The 22,110-nt window shown below is 33.3% G+C and overlaps 1 protein-coding gene across 3 annotated transcripts in view; it reads right to left on the bottom strand.

The window, feature by feature from the left end:
- Positions 1-5,587: 5,587 nt before the first annotated feature.
- Positions 5,588-22,110, bottom strand: part of Bre1 (E3 ubiquitin-protein ligase Bre1) — a 55,465-nt gene continuing 38,942 nt past the window's right edge. For all 3 annotated transcript variants that reach the window (XM_071589806.1, XM_071589805.1, XM_071589807.1), the window contains exons 14-17: positions 14,629-14,820; positions 11,559-11,751; positions 9,583-9,677; positions 5,588-6,815 (exon numbers count right to left, since the gene is read on the bottom strand). In XM_071589806.1, coding sequence (XP_071445907.1) covers positions 6,534-6,815; positions 9,583-9,677; positions 11,559-11,751; positions 14,629-14,820 — 762 coding nt within the window. In that variant the 3' untranslated portion in view covers positions 5,588-6,533. The remainder of the gene's footprint in view (positions 6,816-9,582; positions 9,678-11,558; positions 11,752-14,628; positions 14,821-22,110) is intronic.

Raw genomic sequence — 22,110 nt, 5'->3', positions numbered from 1 at the left:
CTTTTCCATTCGTAAACAACTGCGTCTCGTTAAGCGGCAAGAATAATATATGTATGACAATTACTCAAGCCAAACTACTATTCAGTTTTGATAATACTTTCAAATAACGCGTCTTTATCCTTTAAAGTATAATACTAAATATCACGTATTATTTTTTACAATACAATTTGAGTTTTTGCAAATAAAGTAACATCAAATTTTCAAATTTGGGTTAAATGCGTAAGTTGTATGCCCACTATTCGCATGATACCTGGAGCTTCACAACATTAAGGTTATTTTTGTGTTCGATTTCCAAATTAAGGCAAGATATGGAGTGGAACTTCACAAATGGCTCGCCACTTCCGCCTCGTTGCGAAAAAAATTATATCGAAGTGACATTCATGATCATACATATAACTTATAGCAATGGTCGGGATATCATTTTTTCATCACGTTATTTGTTTTTTATTGATTAGTTGGTTATAAAAGTTAAATATTATTGTTACCATAGAGATAAAGATTTAATTAGGCCTTGAAATGTTTTCAAGTTGGAAGGAACGATGTCATCGTATTGTCACGAAGGGACATATTTACTTAAGTTTCAAGTTTATTTCCGTCCTTGATTGATGAAATTGTGGAGGGTTGAGCTCCATATTTGTATTCCCAGGAGTCATTGCACATAGGGCATAGTATCCTACCATTTCCTGTTGCAACATTCTAATCTTACTAATGTAAATGACTCGTACTTAATTTGTCACATATATGCGTAATACAGTAGAAAAGGTGAGAGCATGCTGATTCGTGTTTTTTTAAGGTTATTTTCGATGGCAATGTAGCTCAACAAAATCCTCTCAGGCCACAGAAATATTACGTGATTTCAGTTATTTTGAGTGAGAAGTGGAAAAGTTCGTTAACAGTATTTGAATTTGGAAATATGTGCATGGTAGGATTCAAATTGCAATTATTATATTATACGCCGGATAGAATTTATCTTAGACCAAGAGGGAAAATATTTTAGCAACGTTTCTTAAGGCTCAAAGTTTAACTAATTATGAGATGCCTGAATGTCCACTGCAAAACAGGTATTTTTTTCATATGTCTATTTCTGGGACATTGCAATTCTTGAATAACGTTTCATTGAAGGTAGAATGGGAACAAAGTTGAAGTCATGAAGTGGCTTCGAGCCAACTTAAAAATATTGGCCTAGTCAAAATATTTTTTATTGGGAGCCCTTAAGTCTAACAGAAATAATTATATGGAAGAATGACCTTATATCTATTCTCGTACGTGAAATAGTAGTGTTATTTTTATTCTTGTTTTACTTTCTATGTATCTGAAGAAATACTTAGTCGCAGCTAAAATGAATAAACTTTTAGTTCCACGAACTCAATATGTAAAGAGTTCAAGTAACCATTTATACTGAAAAGATATTTCATTTACCCTGCTCTTGTAAGCTGTCTAATAATCCTTGGGCCACATAATTATTAATTAAGAACAATAAATGTCAGTGGATAGGGAAACACTCAAGGGCTAGTTGACAAACTGTACAAACTATGCCAATCATGCTGTGCTACATGTCCCTCCTGATTGCTTGCATTAAACACTCCCGTGACCATTTTCTCTCTATATCTGTTCCTCCTGATGAAGTAAGAACTTGGAGAGTCTGGTCAGGCATAGATCTTCATTGTATAGTCGCTAACATGCATTCACACCCTTAGGTGGAAGTCTCTGCTAATAATTATAAACTACTGTTAGCCCTGAATGCATTAAGTGTCAAAATTCTCCCTCCAGAGTAAGTGACTCCAGGTGGAATGAGGTTCTATCCTCCCATGTTAAAAAGTTGCAGTGCTTGCTTTGATTTATGCTTAGGCATGTTGCTATTGAAAACAATTATACTTTACTTCTTTTAAAAATCCATGAAAATAATGGTTTGGTCTCTGCAAGGACATGAACTAGTCTAATAAATTACCTTTTAATCCCAAACTCAACAAAATAAAAGTATTACTTGAAGCCTCAGTCCCATAGTTGCAAAAAAAATCACCAATATATTAATGTAGTTTTTATGAAATGTCTTCTGCAAATGAGTGAGGAAATAATGGCAGGAAAGGGAGAAAATTTGAAGGGTTCATCCATGCCAGACATTGTGGAGTTATCATCACAATCCAAGAAAACCAGCTTCCCTTTAAGCCCCTTTTGTGAATCCACCTCGCTATTAATAATGAAAAATAGGTAGTTATAGTTACACTGCTGGATATCAATCTTAAATGGATTGTAAAATAAAATTGCATATAATAATTTTCTTTTGTGGGAAAAGCGTAGAAAAGAAAAAGAACTTGGTTTGAAACTTAATATTGCAATCATATGTGGATTGGATGTTGTAATATGTTCTTTCTGACTTTTATGTAAGATTCACTCCAGGGCCAAAAACTTCGCCCGTTATGCAATTTAACCTCTCTAAGGGAATAAATTATTGTTTCATTTGAAATGCCATGATTTATCAGTTTCCTACTTGAGTGGCCATTCATTGTGTTGAACTTTGTTAATTTTTGATGTGATTAGCTCTAACAAAAGAATTTGACTTTTTAAGCTGCATATTACCAGTAATACAGTAAGTGGTACATCATTTCCTTGGTTTGTAGCAGATTTTAGACAATATGTAATTGTGTTGAGTGCAACTCTTACTCAAATTTGCACTCGCAGCATTTAATTAATAAGGCAGGTCAACTAGAAATCTCCAACTAACTAAGAAATCATCATAAAAATGTGACATACTTAATTAAAAAGTTATTTTTGTGGCCATAAAAACATCTTCCTAAAACATAATGAGAACAATATGAAATAAATACATGTAAAAGAACATGCATTTGATTGTTTCTGGCTCAACTTCGTGGAAGTTCTTGTTCATTAAATGAAGAACACAATGTATATTTTCACTTCTTTATTTTGGTACTACTAATTTCAGCACTTAGGCGTCATCATCAGCTACCTCCCCATCAGGTGTTCATTTAATGTACAAAGACATCCTCAAACAAGCCCTGATTCCTCAAATCAATGCCAGCTATACTACTAACGGAACTTGGAGATGACATCTTACTAAAAGAGCTTCTATTGTGCTTCAGAAGGATCAATACCATGCAATCCAAGTTAGCTCACTTCACATCTAACTATCAAAGTAACAAAAAGATAAACATAGATTATATTACTACAAAATAAGTCTAATAACAGACCTGTATCAATATCTTAAAAAATCTTGGCATATTATTTTTAATGACAAGTGATCTATTCCGATAAAGAAGAACATGCTAAGTCAGAGACAGATTTAGAATTGAAGGACAAAATCTGATTCATATTGAGTTTTTTTAAAAGAAAAACCCAAGGAAAAGGGCTTTGGGGGAGGTAGTAAGATCATGATTCTCAGAAGAATTTCAGGTCATCTGTCCCAGTAAAATCACTTGACTTTTTGAACTCAACAAATGTCACACTAATAGGTGGTGGTTTTTATAAGAGGGATGACTTAGCAACACAAATATGTAGCAAAGGATGGCACCTTGAAAAACTTAACTTATAACATACCTTAACGAGTTTAATTCATTTCCTGATACACATTGATCACATGAAACCCCCGAAAGTGAGCAGTAATATTTGACTCTGCTTTCAGAATAGTGTTCAAAGAGATGAGCCCATTGGATGATTGATAATACTGCTATTTAAATTAAATTTCAGATGTAAAGAAAATGATTAGAAATAAACCATAATAAACTTTCAAGAGTAAAATAAATCAAATAAGGCATTACATGTCACATAGAATAGGTTAAGTGAACTATTGAGCTCATACAAAGGTTGCCATTTATATTTTGAACCATGACAACACAGTGCTTTAGGCATCATCTGATGTTTCCATATTAAAGTTGGACCCTTTCAATGCTAACTTTCTTCAGAACATTTTGTTGTTTGATCATAATTTCTGTTTTTTACGGCAACTCGAAAGTTTTGTCACAGCAAAAAAATTGAGTTAACTCGTGAACACTTTCATGCGATGATTTGTTGACTTTCGACGAGAATTATCAAGCCAAGAGTGCATCGATCAACTTACTTCCACTTTGGGAGATGAAGCCTTTGCCACTGTGAAATGCTGGTATAATGAATTCCATTAAGGCCACTATTTGCTTGGCGACAAAAGTCGTGAAGGCCATCTAAAATCCTAAAAATTGTGCCAGACTACATTTATGCTGTGCAAGAACTAGTAATGGAAGATCATCATGTGACTCATCAAGAGATTGAGGCATCCCTGGAGATTAGTATGACGAGCATCAATAAGATGCATGAACATTTAGCTGTGAAAATAACTTGTTCGCATTGGATCCTGCACAATTTGACAAAAGCACAATAAGATTGACAATTGCTGCTAAGAAATGCTCAACAAATACAACCACGGCACATCAAAAGCTGTTTATAACATCTACACAGGTGACGAATCTTGGATCTATGCGTATGAACCCAAAACAAAACAGCAATCCACTGTATTTTCCAAGACGAGCTAAATCCAACGGAAGTGATGTGCATGAAGCAAATGATCACCTGTTTCTTTGGAATAAGTGGACATGTGGACACCGTAACATTACAGCAACATAGAACCGTGAATTTTCAATGGCACCTGAGCATTTATTTGCTAGAAGTGTTCGGTGAAATACGGAAAAAGAAGCAGCAATGAAGGATCATTCTTCATCATGAAAATACAGGCTCTCACAGATCAGCTGAAACAACTGCCTATTTGACTGGCCAGAATGTCGAATTGATGGGTTATCCTCCGTACAGCCCTGATTTAGCAACAAACGACTTCTTTTCATTCCTGTTTATCAAGAAAAAATTGCGTGCCAACATTTTTCGGTGCATGAAGAACCTGTTGATGCATTCAAAAACTATTTTTTGGAGGTACCTCAATCGGAGTGGATAAGTGTCATGAAAATTGGTTCGAGCACATGCAAAAGTGTATTGATTATCATTAAGAATACTACGAAAAGCAATAAAGCCTTTTTCAACCATAAATTACTGTCTTTTCATTATTAGGCTGAAAATATAAAAAGCAACCCTCATAATTAGAAAATACTTGGCAGAACCTCTGGGTGTAAAAAGACAACATGACTGGATTGAGTTGAACTATAAGGAAGGCACTTCTTTTCAGGGGTATTTTAAATTCTGCTCATTCATACTTCACAAAAGGGTGCATCGTTAGGAAAATAAAATGAGCATGTTATAAATGAAATTTCGACATAAACAGTGGGTTTTGTTGGCATTTCACTTGCTTCAAATGAAATAAGTTCTGAATTAAGAGATTGCTTTATTGCCATTGTACATGAGTAAACGCAGAATATGGAGATATTTTTCCTCAAAAACTTGTGAAAAGGTTCCACTTATAATGTGGTAGACTTGAATTTAAATAAGTTAAGGAGCACTTTAAACACTGAGGGAGTATTCTGAAGTGAAAACAAGAAAGTTTAGGGTATAACAACATGAACTTGATATACTAAATAAAATTCTTCTCAAGAATGAGCTTGAGATCAAGGTGATAGGAAATTTTGGCTATAGCACAAACAACAAATAAAAAAAGTACAAACAAAAAATTGTTTAAAAGCAACCAAAATAAGTACATTGAATGCATACATTATTACATGCATATTGAAAACCTTATTATAGCTGTTTTCTTCTAGTTGGAATCATATTCAATCAGATTCCAACTAAGATCACCCATAATTTTTTTCTTTTTTGAACCATTTTTTTCTTTCCAGCTATACACCAGATTCCCTGGTCCCCCCAATAACTTTACAAAACTTTCACAGAGCCAACAACATAGAATACTAAAAGTATTCATAAAACGGAGCAGCACAATGCATACCATTGATAGTGTATTTATTAATAAATTTTGTATAAATAGACAACATATGAGCATGTTGGTAGACACACTCAGATGAATTCATTAAGGGGGCTTTATTACAATTATATCGCAAAAATTATAAAATTTCAAACAAAGTAGCGCAAATTAATCGTGATCAACACAAAATATGGCTTTGAGGTGAAGTACTCTGCAAATATTTCAGGCCATAAAAAAACAATAAAAATTCTAGCTGTGGCAGGTGATATATAAGTTTAACAATTTTGCATGTAAGTATATGAACACCATAAAATAATATGAAAATATTTATACATTCAAAACAAATTTTGTTCATACCAAATGCAGTTTATTCTTTTGTAGTTTCATACTGTAAAAACACAAAAAAATAAAAATGTAGGGCTAATAAATATTCTTATTTCCTGCTTCCTATTTGAATACCAAGGAAAGTGGAGATAATTAGTTATAGAATAACATTGCAACATATAAACAATGGAAAATTACTGGACATTACGTATTTACCAAACCACAGCCTATCATTAAACAATGGCTCTAAATCAAGCACTTGCAAGAGTGTGTGCTAGGTACTTATCTATTATTTATTTTACAAGTCTTAATACTGATGTATTAACCTTTCCACTACTATACAAATGTATCTGCGGCCACACTATGTAGATAAATATAGTCTGTGGTAGTCATTGGCACCAAAAGCAGCATTACACTTGGGGCACTTTCTCTGACGGGTTTCATATCTAGTTCGTAAACAATCATAACAAAACACATGAAAACATTTACTGAGCACGGCATCCTTCCTTTTAACTTTACATGACGGGCACGTCAATGTCTCTTTGTATTCCCTTATTTCCTCTGCCATCACTTCATCTGCAGTACCAGCCATTTCTATCTTCTTCATACGCTCCACTTTTCTCCTTAGCTGAGCTATTTCCTCCTGTATCAGTAAAAAATACCATTGTTTAGTCCAGCTTTCAATAATAACCAAAAGATGTAGGTGATTAATCAATAAAGCATCACACTTTTCACTTTTATTTATTGGTTTCAGTAGAAAATTTTCCAAAAATGGGAAGCCATAAGCATGAAAAACTATTCTCCTAAAGTAAGTCATTAACAAATGGGAAGTCTTGTCCATCACACCAAATGAACAGGAAAAGTATCAAGAAATTCGTACTAGATACATACATATCATAAATCAAGGACTAAAGAGTGATAATATAAAATACACTCAAAATATTGATAAATATAAATTCTACGTTAATAAATATTTTACTTAACCTCTTATTCATTGCAAACAAAGTTATCAAAACTAGAAATGATCAAGGGACTTCTATGTGAATACATTCTGTGAACAGAAATAGTGATACCAAAGGTGAAATGAATGAAGAAAGGATCGCTAATAATAATAAAAGTAGTTGTAACTTTAATCTCACCAATCAGAGTGCCTTAAAGTTGTTAAATTTAAAAGTTTAGTGTATACAATCTAAAATAAATGTTCTTGAACATTCATTTAAAATTGTTGTTGATCAATCACCAGCCTGAAGTTTTTTGCATTTCTGAACACTAAAATGTAATGCAATTATTTACTTTGTAATTCCTCACTTCATTTAAAACAAAACACATCATCAGGACATGATGATGACGTTCGTCAAGGCTGGGTTGTGTTTTAAATAATGCGTGTGGAATTACAAAGCCAATAATTTCATTTCAATATGTTATACAAATTCCATAAGATTATGCTTGAGACATCTAAATTTCTGAACACTAACTTAACCTATTTGTAAACCATAATCCACCACCTCATCACCATCTCTTCATTTGCTTAATGCTGCATTCCAATCCTCCATCACTATCAAATGTTTCCCTGAGAGAACAAACCCTATTATATCCTATAACTGATCATATACCCTATCAATTTCTTCCTTCTTATGATTGCTTGGTGGCATGTATACCTGGACAATCACCAAGGTCATTGGTTTTGCTGTTACTACTACAAGTAATATTCTATCTGTAGCTTGCTCAATGTTAACTATGCTTCTTCCTATCTCTTCATTCAATATTACTGCAATCCCTCATAGGCTGTCGTCCCCTCCACTTTATATTAATCTGTAACTATCACTCCAGTAATCCCCACTATCCTTCCATCTCACCTTGCATAGGACTAAAACATTTACATTTCCTCTTTCCATCTTTATCTGTATACTCTTAATTTTCCTGATTTCAACATTGTTCTAACATTCCAAATCCCTATTCTAATTAATTCAGTCCTTTTATGCATCTTCTGGGCAGCTGATATGAGTTCTGCTTTGCAAGGGTTTAGTGAGATGACAACCGCAGAAGCCTTACCTCTGCAGCTACCAGGCACAATGCACTTCTGAGTGGGCCAAGTCCCGTAGTTGCTAGGACTCATTTCCTCTATACAGGCAATCATAGAAATCTTTGGAATAATAATTGAGGTGGCTTTCCATTGCCTTCTTCAAGTGTTTTTAAAGTGACAGCATCACTCAATGGCTGCCCCACTGGGCTCAGATGCCTTTGCAGCAACCTCACTGAGGAACAGACACAATGCAGACTCCTTTCACCTGGCTCCTACCCATTGACCTATCTGACATGGGAGACCTTGCCAGAAGCAATAATCATTGCTCCCGCCCGCAGAGCTCTAGGCATCATCAGAATGTACAAGACCTTCTAACGTGTCGAGGTTGTAGTTCATGGGAGGGGATTCACATGTAAAGAGTGAAATAACTTATCTAATTTGTAGATATCAATTTCAATTTTTTCCACTTAAAAAATGTCAAACAGCTATAAAAATAATAATTTTAGAAGCTTACTATAGGCATACATTTCTTGAACTTAATTCCACCAATTTCTGTTGAACTTAACTGGCCAGTCTCCAGAAGTAAGCCAACCAAAAATACAATCATTTTAAGTACATTTTTTGAAGTGGCTGCAAAGAAACTATTTCATGAAATTTTTTTTTTACTTTTTAAGTTTGTATGCGATAGGCCTTCAAGGACTACTCAGCACACAGATTTCCAAGATGGGCTAATTTTGATAACTAAGCAAAAATTACATTGCCATTCTGCTTTCATTTCAAAGGCACATGAAAAATTTTGAATTATTTACAATCATTAGCTGAAATATTTTATTAAATACTATGTATATTTTAAAAATGAAAGAATATATGAGTGAAGTAAGAACTTTTTTTTTGGGTCTCCTAAAACCTACTTCTCACTTGTTATACATAACTTGTACAATGATTAAAGGTATAAAAAAAGTACAGGATAAAGTTAGTATATAGTTTACAGGTACATTTTTTTCATTTGCCCTGAATGCACAGTTAATGTTGATAAATTTCAGAAATTTTGCCGCATACAATGTTAACTTTATAAAAATACGATAGTCTGAAAACAGTCTTGCCATGAATATAATTCCATCCACAGTGTTTCTAGTAACTAATATTTTGATAATGGTAACTATTGGTATGGTATGAAGACCAATTTAGACCACTACAGTGCCTTTTATTCTAACAGATATTTTAAGATAAATTATGTTGAAATATGTATGATAGAAACAAGATTGAAAACAAAAATTAGCTTTTACTTGAATCTTACTAACAATGCTTAGAAATAGATTTAAACATACAAATGAACAATAACTGCAATTCTATTCATTAGCTGAGAAGTAGCTTCATTCATACAAACCTGCAATCTTTTTGTTTTATATGCTTCTGCTTCAAGTGCACTTGTTTTTTCCGCAACAACACATTGAGCTTCTTTCATTTGAGCATGATATTTTTCTGAAAATGAAAGAAAAAATCATGACAAGAGGAGCTTACAAGTAAGCAATGAAAATGTACTCTTTATTGTTTCAATGTAACAATTTCTGGGTGCAAAAATCATTTGCCATAACGGGGATAAAACCCAGTCAAGACGAAAGATTTTTACACTGAAATTGTTGCATTGACATGCATATTAGTGGACGACTCCGTCAAAAGTTACTGCTGCGGCATCTCCTGCAGTTTCTTGGAATTGCCCTTAAGTGGTTTAGTTGGATTAGATCCATTGGACTCTAAGATTCATTTGCTTATGATTTGGTCTCGAAAACTGACCCAAATAGAAAATAAAAGTTAAATTCTGCCTGCAAAAAATGCAATTACATGCCTACTAACTAAAAAACAAAGAAACTTCATTAAGCATGATTAATAATCTACTATAAACTGACACATGAATATCTTCAAATGATCATTGCCATTGTTTTTTGAGCTTGTTCTGATCAATTTTTTGATTTATCAGCATTTATTCAGGTCCAGGTCAGATTCCTGGTTCTGAAAAAAGAGGGCATATGTTTCACTAGGCCATTGGGTAAAATTACCTAGCAACATTTCATCAAAATTTCACATGCAACTACCAGCATTTTCAAACTCTTAAGCTTTCCATTATCTCTTAAAAGAGTCACCTTTTGGCTTTCTTACTCTTGGATATCTCTTATAACTTATTTTATTTCTTTAATTGTTTTCTTTAGTCAACTTGGATACTTCCATTCGCCTAGTAATAATGAGTGATATCAAATGAAGGGCTTCCAACATTAGCTTATATCAAATGTAATAATCTTTGACAAGGCATCCGAAAGCTAGCAATGAAGTATAAATTTCCCAGCCTGTAAGATGCACCGGCACTTAAGATTCACCCTAATTTCTCGGAGCAGAATTAATGAAAAATACTTGGATCAGACAGAAAATATCAAATTATTTTTATGTTAACAATTAATATGAGGAAAGTTGAATCATTACATTAAAAAATTAGCAGCCACACATACATATTGTTGCCTTGTACGTCAATGTTAATACATCGTAGAATCCCAAAAATTTGACATCACTGGGCCAAAATGCCTTTAAGCTGGATTTTTTCAATTTTCTAAAGCACAATTCACGAATTTAAGTTTAAATGCAATACCGTACAAGTAATAAAATCTCCCTTCTTCAGATTCCAAGAGATTATAATTATTTTTGCTTTTGATGAAATGTTTATGCTATTATTTTGATATTATCAAAATTTGGATTAAAAGCAACCACTTTCTGTCTTTATGACATTCATATTACTAAAGGCTGAATGTCAGCAAAAATACAACTTGATGATGTGGACTAATTAATGATGTGCCTAATCGATCAGCCATGCTCACAATGTTCCAGATTTTCAATAACTTTACTTTTCATTTCTACTGTTATTTTCATTCTTTTGAAGTTTGTTTTCTTATGGATTTTTCTTCAGGGTCATTTAAGAAATGATGCACATTTTATTGTTAAACTTGGCACTAAAGAATCACTAATGATAAGCCTGAATATAAGATTGGAAAAATGTGTGATCACTAGACAAACTAAGGCTAGCATAATGAGCGCTAACACAAGCTGAAGTAGCAGGTACACACTCATTCAGGGAATTTCCCTCTTCTCGTTACTCACTTTGCAAAAAGTTACTTGCTAAGCATGTCATTTCCATGGCGAACAATTTTGCTCATAATGCCAATCACTCCCTATATGAGAAGCATGTTAAGCGAGGTTCCACTGTATTTAAAATGTAAACCAAATTTGAAATCATGCCTTAAATAGTTAACTGTTGCTTTAGGAACCATTATAAAATAAAAGAATAAAATGCATCCAGTTATAAATAAATTATCTCACCCAAATGCAATTTTAGATCTGCAGCAGACTGTGCACTCTCAATTGCTTTTCTTTTGTGCACCTCCATAGCCTGCTGCCTTAATGCAAGCTCTTTTTCAACAGTGGCAACAGAATTTTGTAGAATTCTTTCTTTTTCTTCAAGCTTGCGAACAACTTGATTCTGAGCTTCAACTTGAGTAGCTAGGGTCACAACCTAGAGCAAAAGACATTTTTAAAGCATTACATAATAGTACTTTAAACAGCACAGCATCAAGTGTCAGTTCATTGTTGCCTCCAAAGTAAAACTGGCAAAACTCAAGAATTAATTTTCTTTTAAAGATCAACATGTCTGTTTACAAAGTAAATTACCATTGCCAAGACACAACTGAAGATATACTTTTCTTAACAAATAACATAATTTGGATTAAAAAAATAATTACTCAAAAATGCATATTTTTTTCAGTAATAGGTTATTTTTCACAATTGATGACAAAGTGTTATTTTACATATTCATTAAATTGAAAACAAATACATAATTTTATTTTCAATTGAGTCAATTCATAGTTTTTGATTTTCAAAAATAACAGCATACTCACTTAAAAATATAGCACTGGAAAATATACCACAGCTATTTAGTACATACATTCATGGAGAATAATAATAGATAGGAATGGTTTGTGAGCACTAAAGTGCCACCACCATTCCCAGATCTCATTCGGCTTATGAAAAAATCTAATCCCACAACTAACTTCATCTACAACCCTTCCACCATTATGAAAAACTTTGAGCAAGTTTTTTCAATAAACATATTCTAAAATGTTTTTCATGTTTCCTTAAGAAATTTTGGTTCTGATCAAACGATTTATTGGCATCTTACATACATCTCAAAATCCCAGATATTTCTCAAACATTACTTCTACCAATTCCGAGACAAGCAAAATGTGGAATTACACACATTATATATGGGTCAAATCATTTCACTGTGCTGTTTTCTCAAACAAATACAGTATCCAGAGTTTAATGATTTGATTCAAATGTGGGTGGCACTAAACATCTTAGAATACTTTATATAAAACTGTTTTGTATCATAGCAGCAGACAGTATTTTTGATGAAGTGACAAAAAAAATTTAAATGAAGTAGCATAAGAACCTTAATAGGATAATAAGTTTGTGAAAAAGTCGTCCTTAGGTAAATTAAAACTGCATAATGAAGAAAAAGCCATTGACTACATAGCTTCAATTGGTTGAACGTTATATAATTTATTAGTCTTGCAAAATCAAAGTTTCCAAAGCTACAAATTTACTAAAAAATTAAAACTATGTGATCTTTAACATTATTTGAACCAAATATGCTAAGTTTGATACCATAATTTTTCTTTTACTGAATTTACCAAAGAAATTAATTTATAGAGCTTTGTTATTCAAATATTTTTATACAATAAATTAATTAGCTACCTATGTTAAGAGTACATCAAACCTACCGAGTAATATCTAGTTACATATGTACAAGTGCATTGCTTTGCTGGTGCATTGCCAAGATACCATCAAGTGTTAGTGTTCAAAACCATTAACCCCTTGAGAGTATCATAAAGTAGTGTTAGATTCTTTAAGTGTAAGAATGGCTAATACGTGCTAATAAATCCATAAACATAAATATTTCACTTTGTGATAACCACACCACGATTGCTAACAGTCATCCAACAGTCCAATCCATGGTTTGCAGTAACACAAGGTACATTGACTAAAGTAACAGCATACTGCTGGATATTTGGTGTGATGACAGTAGAAAAATGAAAACTTTATCGTGTTTTAAATGTTTATCACTCAGAGAATGGAGTTTTAAAAAGTTTTTACATAAAACATTCCCCATAGAACTAGGCATAACTTTTAAGTTTTATTTCTCCCGTAGGACTAGGTATAACATGCATAAAAAACAAAACTATGGATATTTAAAAAAAATTAAGTAATACATTTTCATAGTATTGAAATTTAAACATCTAGTATCACAGAACTGTCAATTACTCCTGCTAATGCAAAAATCGTGAGACATAAGGTGTGTTCAAATAAACACCAGGCTTTTTCAAGAGTTTGCCAACCAGTACAAAGAGCATGATGCAAAAGTGTCCACAACAGAAAACGGTGGCAATAAACTGCTTGCCATTTGAACCATTTCACTATTATCACAAGTCTTAGAGCCTTACCTACTGAAGTAATAATGAGAACATATAGTCCATTGGAATATTGACCTGAGTGAAAAAGAAATTCTTCAAATGACAATAACCATAGGTATTTAAAAATTTCCTTAAAACTTAGTAAAACCTTCCACATCTGCAGAGGAGCTTGCCATCCACTTTTGACATGCATTTAATGACTGATATAATTTGACACTATTCCGATAGACAACCAGCAAATGTTCTTGCTCCACCATATAAAACTCAAAGATTAATTATCACATGGCAGTTTGTCATGAAATGTATTCAATGGTCAAAGTATATTCTTAGTTAAAGTTGTTGCAAAATCAAAATATTTAGTCTCTTTGAACACATCTTATTAATACAAATTCAAAGTTATGGAGGTATATTTGGCATTTCCTTAATTTCATTAATTTAATGAGGTAAAAATCACCAAGAAGCTTTTAAAATCTTCAACCACCAATTTTTCTGGGTGTGTAGTAACTTGGTTGTATGTAAACGAAGTAAAATCTCCAAAAATAGGGTTAACTGAGGCCCTGCCTTGTTCATCTATATGATTATTAGTATTTTGCATTTTCCTTTTAAATTTAATATCTACTGTAAATATAATTTTTTGGATTTCAGGCAGTATCTTCCAGTTTGTGTGAAAAACAATTGGTAAGTGCCGTAAGATTTTCCCTGAAATGCTAATTAAACAACTGCTACCTAAACAAAAAAATTCATTTCATTTATTTTAATATTCATATTTTCCTGAAAAATTATTCTGCCGTTTAAGTTGAAATTTTATGATGAATGATGTTCACCCTCAGTTGAAAATTTAACTGCTAAAATAAGCACAAGACAAAATAAGTAGTGAGAAAGGCCTAATAATGGCTTATATTTAAAGTTACAAGAAATACCTGCTCATTCAAAACTTCCTTTTCTTCTCTTGCCAACTTATGCAGTTGATTCGATTTTATTCTCTCTGACATCAGCTTAAAATTAGCATCATCCTTCTCTCGAAGCTGCTGTATTAGCCGAGAATTTTGCTCCTGCATGTCTTCAAATGCTTGGCCAGTGACTTCCATTTCATTCAAGAGGGCTTCCTCTTCCTGGAAGGATATAAATATTGGAGGATTATTTTAAGGCATGAATTCAATCACCATATGCTTCTGGAAAACTCCGGAAGAACAAGGCTAAAATAAAAGTTAATTAGCTCGAGAGAGTGTGGTATTAAAATCACTAAAAAATATTTATTTAAAGCAAAACTTAAGCAAAAAAACTATTCAAGCATTAAAAACTTAATGAAAACACCATAATTAGTGATTCTGGAACAGTAAACCCACAGCTGATTATTTCTGTAACCACATGCACTGTTATTGTATAAACCCACAACCATGTCTATGCATCAAATAAACAGAAAGTATTTAAAAGCATAATATAAAAACCACATCCATTAGTGTAGTGACATGACAGTGAAATGAATAAAACATATTTTAAAAAGCCATAAATAAAATGAAACCCACTTCTTAAAAAAATGAACCAATTTCCTTTCATTGCAATGTTTTAAATTTAGTTTTCACTTCGCTACAAGCCAATGGTGGCAAATTCAAACAAACAGAAGCCACAAGCTGAAGGGTCTGAACAGTCCTCAACAAAAGCATCATATCATCATGAGCAAGGTGTTAGCAATCCAAATGAACCATTTCTTAAGAGAGCAGTTTCATGATGATATGACAGTGCAGTCTCAAAATATTCTAACAGAAGGATGGGTGGAAGGATAAGAAAGGTGAAAGCAGAGGTAGTAAGAGAAAGAATCTTTAATTAACAGCGATGAAATCTAAAGTATATTCATTAGATGTGGATAATTACAATAAAAATCCTTACACTCTTACTTGTGCACAAGTTCTATAAACCTTTGAACAAAAGGATATCCTCGACCATGTCAAGTAAGCTCATATAGCTACCCCTCTACATATCATCCAGCAGGATGAAACTCCTTTTTGGGCAAAAACAAAGCCTAAGCTTGTTCCATTAGCATTAACCATGTGTATTCACACACACATTATTACTTGAATGAAATTATGTCAAAATGGATTTCTGATAAATTAGCCCCAAACCTTGGAAGTAGGTTGCTTCTGGTGGCAAGCAGCTTTTGTCTTGGACTGATCATAGAAAAATTTTTCCAGCCACATGTAATTGTGAAAAAATAACTTTTGCTTATGAAATACCCATACTATTTGATTTTTCCAGAACACACATGTTCACAACAAATACATGGATATTTATGTGGAAAAAAACACTCATCAAACACAAATCCTCTTAACTGATAACTCACACAATAGTTACTTTCACATTATTTTAAGTTTGGCATCAAAATTGGTGAAGTGCCCACATTAGTTCAAAACCAAAGAAAAACTTTTAACTGCGTTAAGCAGCAATCTGATTGCTGTCACATTGTATGTATTAATTATGGCTACCCTAGCATACCTACCAAAGTTAACCCAAAAGTCAGTTTGATAGATGATGTAAGAGCTCACCCAATGCCAAGTCTAATAGTGGGCGAAATTTACAAAGCATGGTCTAGTGTCCAGTTCTTTTCTCTGTACCACCTTGTTTCCTAGGATTATCTAGTAACTGAAAAATCACACAGCTTGGGTGAAGCTGAGGGTGCCCAGAAGCATCCCTGGGAATCAAACCTTGACCTTCCAGTCAGAAGCCTAAGGTTATACCACTTCAAAAATTTATCATTTGGATAAAAATTTCTTAATCTCTGAATTATTACCACTTACTTTGCATTAAAATGAAATGGGCTTTACATCCTGTTTCTAAACAAAATAAATGAAAATTATAAGCATACGAAATACAAATATTTTTTATGCACCCAAATGTTTGCATTAATCTTAAAACAATTTAGGTGATGATTGAAATTGAAAAAAATGGTGATTTCTGACAATAAATTGATACAACAAAGAAAATGAGTAGTAGCAGCATCAGCTTCAAAGTCCCTAATGTCTAACTTTCAGTTAGAAAGTTCACTAGTTCACCAAGGAGACCACGAAAAGGCAGTACGAGGTCTGTCCAAAAAGTATCGGGAATTGTGTGTTTTTTCAAAAATTATTTATTTATTCATTTTTATCTATTTTGTCCCCTTCAAAGTAATCCCCATTAGATATTATACACTTGTACCAACGTTTTTTCCAATCCTTGAAGCACTTCAAAAAATTATTTTTTTTGATCTTGTTCAGCTCCTTCGATGCAGCCTTTATCTCTTCAACTGTAGCGTAGCGTCGTCCTTTCTTGGGTATCTTCAGTTTTGGGAACTTGAAAAAGTCACTGGGGGCCAGATCTGGGGAATATGGTGGCTGCGGCATCGTCAGAGTGTTGTTTTTGGCCACGCACAAGTGATGATGCAAAAGCCAATTTTTGTTCTTCCACAACTGCGGGTGTTTGTGGCTGACTGCTTCGTGCATATTGCACATAACTTGTAGGTAATATTCCTTATTTACCGTTCTACCCTGTGGCAAGAACTCATGATGCACCACCACCCTGCAATCAAAGAAAACTGCAAGCAAAACTTTCACATTCGACCGAACTTGGCGTGCTTTTTTCACTCTTGGCTCATGCTGCAGCTTCCATTAGGACTAAGGGAGTTTCCACGTCTTAACCATAAACCCATGATTTGTCACCAGTTATGACCCTCTGGAGCAAATTTGGTCGTCGTGGAGAGTCATTAGCAATGTTAATGTGTTGCTGTTTTTGATCAAAATAGAGCAACTTTGGTATGAAATGCACGGCGTTCCATGTCATGCCCAAATCGTTGGTAAAAATTGAATGACACAAGCCAATTGATTTGTTTAGTTCCTCAGCAACTTCTCTAACAGTGATTTGACCAATGGCCATTACTATTTTCTTCACTTCATCAACATTTTCATCTGTTGTTGACTGGCTCGGGCATCCGGCACGCTCTTCGTCATTCACATCTTCTTGGCCCTCGCAGAACATTTTGTACCACCGATAAGTCCAAGGTAGCTTCTCCATTTGCCATGGTCAACATTCAGAATGCATCCGCGCACTTAATTTTGTTTTTCACGCAAAATTTAATACAGATTCTTTGATCCAATTGATGAATTCTCAAAAAATGATTCTTTTTTGGAACAGGCAAAAATTGATGACAGACCAAAACACATCCAAACAAAACAGCTGTCAAAAATTAACTGAACATTCAAAATGGCAGAACTTTTCGGCATTAGTGAGAGACACAAGTACCAACATAATGCCACAAAAATACCCAAAATCAAATATATGTAACCAGGATTCAAAATTTGCAATACTTTTTGAACAGACCTAGTAAATCACCTAAGCCTGGATAGGATTTAATCTGATAAAACTGTAGCATGAGAAAAAAAATAATCTCAAAAAAGGTGATAAATATAGTGCTCATAAAAATATTTCGCATTAACAATTTCAGCATCCATTAGGGAATAAGATAATAAGCTGAGAAAATAGAAAAAATCATAAGGGGATCTCGATCTCCAAAAATTAATTGAGGCATAATGAATTAAATCCAGTTGAGGCCACAAGTCCATTTAAAAGCCTGTCATTTGCGTTCCATAAATTCCAATAAATCTTTTGTTTAGATAATTAATAGTATTACCTTAAAAGTAGGGTGCCTTGTAACTAATTTTTTAAAATTAATATTCCGGTAAATTTTCATCACAATCTGAGAGACTGTTTACAGAAACTTCTCTTGTAACCTTAAATTTAAACACCACTCCTCAATGAATTTTTTAATATGGGAAACCAAATGGTGGAAAAAGACATTTTTATCATTATGTAATAATTTAAAAATGTCATTTATTTCCATGTCAATTAACTATTGCACTTATCCCCAATTGTCATTGACAGTATGTCAGATGAAATCTTTCCTTTACTGAACCCAGGCAAATGTGTGTATTTATATGTACTAGCATTAAACAAGTTCTCATGTTATAAAAACAAGTGGCCCCCATCAAAGCTCACAGGAATTTTTAAGATCAGATATACAAGTAGGAACTTTTTACGAGGTAATAAGGAAGAAAGGAACCTTTTCAGGAAGTTCCTCCTTGTATATCTGATCTTCAAACTAAGGGTTTGATGTGGAAAATCTAAATTTGGCACTTGAATAGATCTTTGGTCATAAGCAAGAGTAACCATGAGATTGTTCCATTTTTTTTACTACTTAAATAAATAGTGTACAAGGAAATCTTCAAAATAAATACACAAAGTTGAATGCAAATGATTTTTACACTCTGAAATTGTTGCATTGAAATGCATATTAGTGGATTACTCAATTAAAAGTCACAGTTGCGGCATCTCCCGCAGTTTCTTCGAAATTTAATAATTCCCGTTCATAGGTATTTTAATGTTCAAATATTTTTTTTAATAATTGAGTTTTTGTGTCCCTATTTCCCCATCATACTCTAAGGCATGCACTAATTGCTTTCAAAATTCCCACAGTAATGTTTGAGGTAATGAAGTCTGGAGTAGCAAAAATCTTTGCATCCTCAAATCAGTTGCTATTTCTTCTTCATTTATGAATAGCTTGATATTCTAGATAAATTGTTCTATCCCAATATTCACCAATTATGTTGCCAATGTTTAAATTAACAATCCAAAGTTGATCAATTAATAGAGCAGAAGATTATTCTTTATCAGTCACAAAATGCTCATTGAAGGCTATCTTAGTCTCCAATGAGCATTTTTTTCTATGTACCAGTAAGCAGATGCATGTAAATTGATTTACTAATTTATATGTCTCAATTTCCCAAGGCAATATGGACAGGGATTACTTCAAATAACAAGGAAGTTACGAACGAACATAAATTGTGACAAACAAGATATTTCCAAGCACTACCACTATATGGTAAACAAAATATTTCTCTTTCCTTTTAATAAGAAAATATAGGGTTCGGCACCATAACTTCCTTTTTTAAAAAGGTTTTGCATAAAAAAGGAAGTTAATATCAATGTTGCTGTACCCTGTATGCCCAGTGTTTTCGCAGCTCCCACTTCTTTTCTTCAATATTCTAAAAAATCAAGGCAGCAACAAAAAAACCACAGGAATGTTATCCTTTCTACAATCAGTATAATTCAATAGAAATTTAATTTTTAAAAACCTCATAACGCATTCAGCATTTAATTACACAAGATTTATAACTGGTTACCATAGTGACAATCTAACTTTCAAACTCACTTTATAATGCTTCTTTTAAACTTTATCGAAAGGCTCGCGTCGTTTGTTGAGCTCCATTTTCTCACTCTGCAGCTACATTCCATATGTACTTGAGCAGCCTAAGTCAGGCATGGCATCTTCCTGCTCTTCAACATATTGGAGAGTAATTTCCATAGCATGTTACCTTTACTTCAGCCTCTACACACCATTCAATCATTCTGTGACCACTTTTACCTTTTCATTCACTCAATAATTTTATTATTGTGCCATCATTCATTTCCTTCAGTTCATTAACACTCATTCAAAATAGCCATGACATAAGGTGCTGCAGAACAGTAAAGGTTTTGGTTAATTCATGAAGAATTTCCTTGGCTGCTTCACTTTGGCTCATAAAATCCTTCTTGCTGATTTCATCTTGGGAGCAGAAAATAATGATACAGCATAATTGGAGTACTTAGTGATTACAATATTATACCGTGCTTCCACCATCCAGTTAATAAAACCTTGTTTATTTTTTAAGCACTGTTAGCAACATTGGGCCATCTTTGAGGTCTTAAAGGAGACTTCTTTGGAAGTTGTAGTCCATAGCCACATTAGGCAGCTAATACATGACAGGGGGCCTGATGTCCCTAAAAACCAGTTTTTTGTCAGAATGGGATGAAAAATTCTATAGTATAAGAAGTGCACTAAGCTTTTTCTCACTCAAAACTTCCACTGAACTGAATGGTCCTTATGAAACTATTTTTAAACATGAATAAGTTCCTGTGATTCACAGGTTTCAACAGAAGACAACTTATTATTTTAACTCACACACTCCAATTCTCTTGACTTCCTTTGATTTTTTTTAAGACTGCCAATTTAATGCCTATCTGATGACATTGTGCGGACCAAAACCATACATTCTTGCCTTGTTCTAACTCAGGAACAGATTTTTCTTCTTGCTCCAAGTGTATTGGTTGGAAACATTTGATAATTTGTCACTATTTCATTAAAGCCACCATACAGTGACATTTAGTAACACTTGACACTCTTGGGAAGTCCAATACATCCTTGGCAATGCATTCATCTTAATGAAGTTTCAATAAGTCAGGCATCACAAAACTTGGGAGGCCCTTGAGCCCAAGTCACTTTTGGTGGAAGGATCAGTTGTCTGAAAACTTACTTAATACAGGGGAGAAAGGGAGTAGCTGTGTCCAACAGAGTTTTTGTGATCATGCTTCTTCAATGTCAACTTTAAAATTTCCTTTCTCTCCTTCACTGAACTATTATTTCAAAATGGTATACACGTACTATAAATGGCAATGTAACTGAATAATTTAGAATAATTACATCAAAGCAGTACCCGCAGAGTACTACTAGTAGAAATAAAATACTGTTATGAAAAATTTCTGTACAGCAAGTCTCTCTTCTGTAAATCATATTACAGTCAAATTCTTCACAGAGCCACTTCATAACAGATGAATATTTGAATTCCCATTCACAGCATTCTCACTTATGATTCTTTAGGTTCCTTTATATTGGAAATGATAAACAGCATATGGTAGAAATACTCTCATTTCATCCTTCATATGGTTTGTTTCAAATGTGAAAAAGCAGCATGATGGGAAATAATACTTTCAATAAATAATATGATAATCACAATCACTACCTATATTACTAACATTTTCATAATCTATTTTCGCCTCTATCCATACTTTGGAATCAGATGTGTTGCTGATTGCTAAGTGCTATTAACATTTTAAGAGAGGATTTTTTCACCATACTTAAAAATTTTAATTACTGATCTTAATATATCTATGTCAAGTACCAGAAGAGGACAGATTAAAAACTCAAAAGAAGAAGAACTAGCAAAAGGAATAAATTTGATATGCTTTCAGGGACATATAATAAGTTTCGAAACTTGCAAATAAAAATACACAGTAAAACTTTCATGAGTTATAATTAGAGTTAATATAATGCTATGATTTATGGATATTAAAGCTGCCCTATCACAAAAATAGGTAATGAGGGAAATAATGAAAAAATATGACAGCATGTGCATTTATGCAAAAGCATAGCATGTCACCATTTGCAAAAACTTTATCACCAGCCAGGATAATAGCAACTCCACACGCAGGCCTCCATCAGGGTAAATTCAATTGAAAAAACTGATGAATTCCAGTCTTTTTTAACATACTGAGTGTCTTTC

The sequence above is a fragment of the Hetaerina americana genome, unplaced genomic scaffold, assembly GCF_022747635.1.
Source record: "Hetaerina americana unplaced genomic scaffold, ioHetAmer1.1.p SCAF_4, whole genome shotgun sequence".
NCBI lineage: Eukaryota > Metazoa > Arthropoda > Insecta > Odonata > Calopterygidae > Hetaerina > Hetaerina americana.
The sequence above is the reverse complement of the archived record's forward strand: the minus strand, read 5'-3'. Positions and strand labels throughout refer to the sequence as shown.